Source organism: Oncorhynchus keta, unplaced genomic scaffold (assembly GCF_023373465.1).
Source record: "Oncorhynchus keta strain PuntledgeMale-10-30-2019 unplaced genomic scaffold, Oket_V2 Un_contig_1171_pilon_pilon, whole genome shotgun sequence".
NCBI classification, from domain to species: Eukaryota; Metazoa; Chordata; class Actinopteri; order Salmoniformes; family Salmonidae; genus Oncorhynchus; species Oncorhynchus keta.
The window spans coordinates 87178-95000 of NW_026277600.1; the positions used below are offsets into that span (position 1 = coordinate 87178).

General features: G+C 45.3%; 1 protein-coding gene across 3 annotated transcripts in view; it reads right to left on the reverse strand.

Moving 5' to 3' along the window:
- Positions 1 to 1787: 1787 nt before the first annotated feature.
- The window catches only part of LOC118401738 (V-type proton ATPase subunit H-like), a 125121-nt gene continuing 119085 nt past the window's right edge, over positions 1788 to 7823 (reverse strand). For all 3 annotated transcript variants that reach the window (XM_052500620.1, XM_052500618.1, XM_052500621.1), the window contains one exon: positions 1788 to 2600. In XM_052500620.1, the coding sequence (XP_052356580.1) occupies positions 2531 to 2600 (70 nt within the window). In that variant the 3' untranslated portion in view covers positions 1788 to 2530. The remainder of the gene's footprint in view (positions 2601 to 7823) is intronic.

Consider the following 7823-nt stretch of genomic DNA (forward strand, 5'->3'; position numbering starts at 1 on the left):
CCAGTGGAGTTATACTGGTCCCCAGCAGTACAGACAGCCAGACAACAGACCAGTGGAGTTATACTGGTCCCCAGCAGTACAGACAGACAGACAACAGACCAGTGGAGTTATACTGGTCCCCAGCAGTACAGACAGCCAGACAACAGACCAGTGGAGTTATACTGGTCCCCAGCAGTACAGACAGCCAGACAACAGACCAGTGGAGTTATACTGGTCCCCAGCAGTACAGACAGCCCCTCACAACAGACCAGTGGCATTATACTGGTCCCCAGCAGTACAGACAGCCAGACAACAGACCAGTGGAGTTATACTGGTCCCCAGCAGTACAGACAGCCAGACAACAGACCAGTGGAGTTATACTGGTCCCCAGCAGTACAGACAGCCAGACAACAGACCAGTGGAGTTATACTGGTCCCCAGCAGTACAGACAGCCCCTCACAACAGACCACTGGCATTATACGGGTGTCCAACAATACAGACAGCCTCCAATTCTCTAATGGAGAGAACTCCGTCCTGAAAGAACTTGCTCCTCTGAGGCTTATAGATCGGCTCTGCATATAGACGTTTGATCATAGTTGTGGTTGCTGTACAGTATTACTCGTCACCTGCTCTCAGGTCTCCTGCATGGGTGTGAGTTGTAATGTCTGTTTCAGACTCGTATAGGTTTACTCCCAGATGTGGTCCGTTTCTGTGCAGCGGGGATTTTACTTGTAGACGCTCTTCACTGTCTGTTTCCGATAGACGGTGTTAACCACACACACAGCTGAGGTTGCCATGGGGATGCCTTCCCAGTCGTCCAATGTTTGACAGAATGTTGAGGACCTTCAGGTTTCAATGGCCTACAGATGTATATACACATCTTAAACTAACCAAGACACTTCATAAAATAATGTCCTTTAACTGTAAATGAGCCATGCCTGCAGTCAACAAACAGAACAGTAAAGAAACAGAGCCAACCAGACCTTCTAGATTACACTTTATTGGAATGCATACTCATGTTTAACAACACATAAGTAACTTTATCACTTTTACATTTACCCCAACATCAAGACCAGAGGAGAGGAGGAGACCAGAGGAGAGGAGAGGAGGAGACCAGAGGAGAGGAGGAGACCAGAGGAGAGGAGACCAGAGGAGAGGAGGAGACCAGAGGAGAGGAGGAGACCAGAGGAGAGGAGGAGACCAGAGGAGAAGAAAGAGACCAGAGGAGAAGAAAGAGACCAGAGGAGAGGAGGAGACCAGAGGAGAGGAGGAGACCAGAGGAGAGGAGGAGACCAGAGGAGAGGAGGAGACCAGAGGAGAGGAGGAGACCAGAGGAGAGGAGGAGACCAGAGGAGAAGAGACCAGAGGAGAGGAGGAGACCAGAGGAGAGGAGGAGACCAGAGGAGAGGAGGAGACCAGAGGAGAAGAAAGAGACCAGAGGAGAGGAGGAGACCAGAGGAGAGGAGGAGACCAGAGGAGAAGAAAGAGACCAGAGGAGAGGAGGAGACCAGAGGAGAGAAGGAGACCAGAGGAGACGAGAGGAGAGGAGGAGACCAGAGGAGAAGAAAGAGACCAGAGGAGAAGAAAGAGACCAGAGGAGAAGAAAGAGACCAGAGAAAAGGAGAGGAGGAGACCAGAGGAGAGGAGAGGAGGAGACCAGAGAAAAGGAGAGGAGGAGACCAGAGAAAAGGAGAGGAGGAGACCAGAGAAGAGGAGAGGAGACCAGAGAAAAGGAGAGGAGGAGACAAGAGGAGAGGAGGAGACCAGAGGAGAGGAGGAGACCAGAGGAGAGTAAGAGGAGACCTGCTAAATGACTTAAATGTAAATGTAAATGAGAGGAGGAGACCAGAGGAGAGGAGGAGACCAGAGAAAAGGAGAGGATGAGACCAGAGGAGAGGAGAGGAGGAGACCAGAGAAAAGGAGAGGATGAGACCAGAGGAGAGGAGGAGACCAGAGGAGAGAAGGAGACCAGAGGAGAGGAGGAGACCAGAGGAGAGGAGGAGACCAGAGGAGAAGAAAGAGACCAGAGAAAAGGAGAGGAGAGGAGGAGACCAGAGGAGAGGAGGAGACCAGAGAAAAGGAGAGGAGGAGACCAGAGGAGAGGAGGAGACCAGAGGAGAGGAGGAGACCAGAGAGAGGAGAGGAGAGGAGGAGACCAGAGGAGAGGAGGAGACCAGAGGAGAGAAGGAGACCAGAGGAGAGGAGGAGACCAGAGGAGAGGAGGAGACCAGAGGAGAGGAGGAGACCAGAGGAGAGGAGGAGACCAGAGGAGAGGAGGAGACCAGAGGAGAGAAGGAGACCAGAGGAGAGGAGGAGACCAGAGGAGAGGAGACCAGAGGAGAGAAGGAGACCAGAGGAGAGAAGGAGACCAGAGGAGAGAAGGAGACCAGAGGACACACAGTCAGCCAGTAACAAACACAGTCAGCCAGTAACACACACAGTCAGCCCACTACATGTCTGTATGACCCAGACACCCAATAGGTTTCATACAGGGTTCAGGGGTTAAGAGTTCAGCTTCTGGCAGCCATGGCCTGTTGTCAGGGGTTAGAGTTCAGGTCCTAACGGCCACAGCCTGTTGCTGCTGCTGGTCAGATGACTGGAGCTGCTTCCCCAGGTACTCCCTGCAGAGGACAGGAGAACATTCAATCACACACAATGTAGCTTCCAGGTACTCCCTGGAGAGGAGAGGGCAGAGGTCAATCAATAAGGCATTCTAAACGGAACAAAAACATGACATTTAAATTCATATTTTTTTATTATTTCACCAAGTAGGCTACTTGAGAACTAGTTTTCATTTACAACTGAGACCTGGCCAAGATAAAGCAAAGCAGTGAGACACAAACAACAGAGTTACACATGGAATAAACGAACATACAGTCAATAACACAATAGAAAAGTCTATATACAGTGTGTGCAAGTGAGGTAGGATAAGGGACGTAAGGCAATAAATAGGCCATAGTGGCTTATTAATTTAGCAATTAAACACTAGAGTGATAGATGTGCAGAAGATTAATGTACAAGTAGAGGTACTGGGGTGCAAAGAAGCAAATAAATAGATAAACAACAATATAGGGATGAGGTAGCTGGGTGGGCTATTTACAGATGGGCTGTGTACAGGTGCAGTGATCTGTAAAGCATAGAAGTGAGCATAGAAGTGATTTAGCTCATCTGGTAAGCTTGTGTCACTGGGAAGCTCGCGGCTGTGCTAGTCACTGGGAAGCTCGTAGTCTGTAATAGTTTGCAAGCTATTGCAAACTGACTGTTGGAGAAGGTGTAGTAGGATTCAATCTTAGCCCTCTATTGACGCTTTGCCTGTTTGATGGTTTGTCGGAGGGCATAGCAGGATTTATTGTAAACTTCCGGGATTGAGTCCTGCACCTTGGAATTGGCAGCTTTACTCTTTAGCTCAGTGCGAATGTTGCCTGTAATCCATGGCTTCTGGTTGGGGTATGTACAGTGCCTTGCAAAAGTATTCAGCCCCCTTGAACTTTGCGACCTTTTGCCACATTTCAGGCTTCAAACATAAAGATATAAAACTGTATATTTTTGTGAAGAATCAACAACAAGTGGGACACAATCATGAAGTGGAACGACATTTATTGGATATTTCAAACTTTTTTAACAAATCAAAAACTGAAAAATTGGGCGTGCAAAATGATTCAGCCCCCTTAAGTTAATACTTTGTAGCGCCACCTTTTGCTGCGATTACAGCTGTAAGTCGCTTGGGGTATGTCTCTATCAGTTTTGCACATCAAGAGACTGACATTATTACCCATTCCTCCTTGCAAAACAGCTCGAGCTCAGTGAGGTTGGATGGAGAGCATTTGTGAACAGCAGTTTTCAGTTCTTTCCACAGATTCTCGATTGGATTCAGGTCTGGACTTTGACTTGGCCATTCTAACACCTGGATAGGTTTATTTTTGAACCATTCCATTGTAGATGTTGCTTTATGTTTTGGATCATTGTCTTGTTGGAAGACAAATCTCCGTCCCAGTCTCAGGTCTTTTGCACTCTTCCATAAAGGCCAGATTTGTGCAATATACGACTGATTGTTGTCCTATGGACAGAGTCTCCCACCTCAGCTGTAGATCTCTGCAGTTCATCTAGAGTGATCATGGGCCTCTTGGCTGCATCTCTGATCAGTCTTCTCCTTGTATGAGCTGAAAGTTTAGAGGGACGGCCAGGTCTTGGTAGATTTGCAGTGGTCTGATTCTCCTTCCATTTCAATATTATCGCTTGCACAGTGCTCCTTGGATGCTACCACCACCATGATTCCCTGTAGGGATGGTGTCACCACCACACCTCACCGTAGGGATGCTGCCACCACCGTGATTCCCTGTAGGGATGCTGCCACCACCGTGATTCCCTGTAGGGATGCTGCCACCACCACACCTCACCGTAGGGATGCTGCCACCACCGTGATTCCCTGTAGGGATGCTGCCACCACCGTGATTCCCTGTAGGGATGCTGCCACCACCGTGATTCCCTGTAGGGATGCTGCCACCACCACACCTCACCTTAGGGATGCTGCCACCACCGTGATTCCCTGTAGGGATGCTGCCACCACCACACCTCACCGTAGGGATGCTGCCATGTTTCCTCCAGAAGGGACACTTGGCATTCAGGCAAAAGAGTTCAATCTTGGTTTCATCAAACCAGAGAATCTTGTTTCTCATGGTCTGAGTCCTTTAGGTGCCTTTTGGCAAATACCAAGCCAGTTGTCATGTGCCTTTTACAGAGGAGTGATTTCCGTCTGGCCACTCTACCATAAAGGCCTGATCCTTGGAGTAAAACCTTCCAGAAGGACAACCATCTCCACAGAGGAACTCTGGAGTTATGTCAGAATAACCATTGGGTTCTTGGTTACATCCCAGACCAAGGCCCTTCTCCCTCGATTACTCAGCTTGGCTGGGTGGCCAGCTCTAGGAAGAGTCTTGGTGGTTCCAAACTTCTTCCATTTAAGAATGATGGAGACCACTGTGTTCTCGGGGACCTTAAACGTTGCAGACATTTGTTGGTACCCTTCCCCAGATCTGTGCCTCGACACAATCCTGTCTCGGAGCTCTACGGACAATTCCTTCCACCTCATGGCTTGGTTTTTACTCTGATACACACCTGTCAGACAAGTGTGTGCCTTTCCAAATCATGTACAATCAACCACAGGTGGACTCCAATCAATTTGTAGAAACATCTCAAGGATGATCAATGGAAACAGGATACATCTGAGCTCAATTTCAAGTCTCATAGCAAATTGTCTGAATACTTATGTAAAAAAGGTGTCTTTTTATTTTCAATACATTTGCAAACATTTCTAAAAACCTGTTTTCGTCATTATGGGACATTGTGAGTAGATTGACGAGGATTTAATTTAATACATTTTAGAATGTGGTTGTAATGTAACAAACTGTGGAAAAAGTCCTGGGGTCTGAATACTTTCCGAATGTACAGTCAGTGCTGCAGACAGACCAAGGAAGAACAACTCCGACTGCTGGTTTGAGTTATTTCTGTTTAAATCAATTTAATTAATACTAATATAATTACCAATTTAGATCTGTGAAACCAGGTGTACAATCAGTGAATGGAATGGATAAAGTGACAGCCTCCTCTTCCTGCCCTCTTCTTCTCCATAGCATTTCCTCCATCATCCTCTCCTTCTCCCCACTCTCCTCCTCCGCCTCGCTCTCCCCCTCCCGTCTCCCCCTCTCCCCACTTCCCTCTCCTCCTCCTCCTCCTCCCCACTTCCCTCTCCTCCTCCTCCTCCTCCCTCTCCTCCACCGCCTTGCCCTCCCCTCCCTGCAGTAGTGTACAAGACCACGTTTCCTATGAGAAAGACAGAAGTCTGTACAGAGTGAGTCAATAGCCATTCAGTCAATCAGACAAAGCAGCAGCCTAGAGATGCTGAGGTTTCTCCTAACAGACAGAGGAAGAAGAGAATATTAAACCTGAAGACCGTGACACAGAGGATGTCTATACTTTTAGCTCTGAAACATTCCTAAAGACATTCATAATTCTCTGTTTCAGCAGCAGAGCCATATCAACCCACTACCAAACTGAAGCCTTACACTCTAATAAAACCAGCACCAGCACAAAACCTGATATCAATTCATACAACCTAACAGCATCACTAAGACTAGTGTTGACATAGGGGAGTGTATGTATTTATTTGGACAGTGAAGCTAAAACTTTTAATTTGGTTCTATACTCCATTTTGGATTTGAGATCAAATGTTTCATATGAGGCGAAATTTCAGAATGTCACCTTTGTTTGAGGGTATTTTTTATAAATATATGTTCTACCATTTAGACATGAAGTCACTTTGTATCTAGTCCCTTCATATGTTTTAAGTGAGACATTCAAATAATGTCTATACACACCATTCACAAAGATATAGATTTATATTCTGGACTTGGATAAGGAAACCAAATTCCTGCAATTCTATCCATTGTACCACCATGGGGTTTGTACTGTGTATTTAAATACTGGATTCTCAATGTAGCTCATTCTAATATTTGTACTACTGAAAAATGCCTTTAGTTACAGTGCAGACAGTATTCACACCCCTAGACTTTTTCCACATTTGGTTGCGTTACAAGCTGGCATTAAATGGATTTGTAAATGTTTTGTCAACAATCTACACAAAATACTCTGTCAAAGTGGAAGACAAATCCTGACATTTGTAAAAAAATATATTAAAAAAACACATCAAAAAACAACACATATCTTGATGAGATAAGTATTCAACCCCCTGAGTGAATATGAGCAGCAGTAGTAGTAATAGTAGCAGTAGTAGTAGTAGTAGCAGTAGTAGTAGTAGTAGTAGTAGTAATAATAGCAGCAGTAGTAATAGCAGCAGTAGTAGTAATAGCAGTAGTAGTAATAGTAGCAGTAGTAGTAGCAGTAGTAGTAGTAATAGCAGCAGTAGTAGTAATAGCAGCAGTAGTAATAGTAGCAGTAGTAGTAGCAGTAGTAGCAGTAATAGCAGCAGTAGTAGTAGCAGTAGTAGCAGTAATAGTAGTAGTAGCAGTAGTAGTAGTAATAGTAGCAGCAGTAGTAATAGCAGCAGTATTAGTAATAGCAGTAGTAGTAGTAATAGCAGTAGTAGTAATAGCAGTAGTAGTAATAGTAGTAGCAGTAATAGCAGCAGTAGTAGTAGCAGTAGTAGCAGTAATAGTAGTAGTAGCAGTAGTAGTAGTAATAGTAGCAGCAGTAGTAATAGCAGCAGTATTAGTAATAGCAGCAGTAGTAATAGCAGTAGTAGTAATAGCAGTAGTAGTAATAGCAGTAGTAGTAATAGTAGCAGTAGTAGTAGCAGTAGTAGCAGTAATAGCAGCAGTAGTAGTAGCAGTAGTAGCAGTAATAGTAGTAGTAGCAGTAGTAGTAGTAATAGTAGCAGCAGTAGTAATAGCAGCAGTAGTAGTAATAGCAGCAGTAGTAATAGCAGTAGCAGTAATAGCAGCAGTAGTAGTAGTAGTAGCAGTAATAGCAGCAGTAGTAGTAGCAGTAGTAGCAGTAATAGTAGTAGTAGCAGTAGTAGTAGTAATAGTAGCAGCAGTAGTAATAGCAGCAGCAGTAGTAGTAATAGCAGCAGTAGTAATAGCAGTAGTAGCAGTAATAGCAGCAGTAGTAGTAGCAGTAGTAGCAGTAATAGTAGTAGCAGCAGTAGTAATAGCAGCAGTAGTAATAGCAGTAGTAGCAGTAATAGCAGCAGTAGTAGTAGCAGTAGTAGCAGTAATAGCAGCAGTAGTAGTAGTAGTAATAGCAGCAGTAGTAGTAATAGTAGCAGCAGTAGTAATAGCAGGAGTAGTAATAGCAGCAGTAGTAGTAGTAATAGCAGCAGTAGTAGT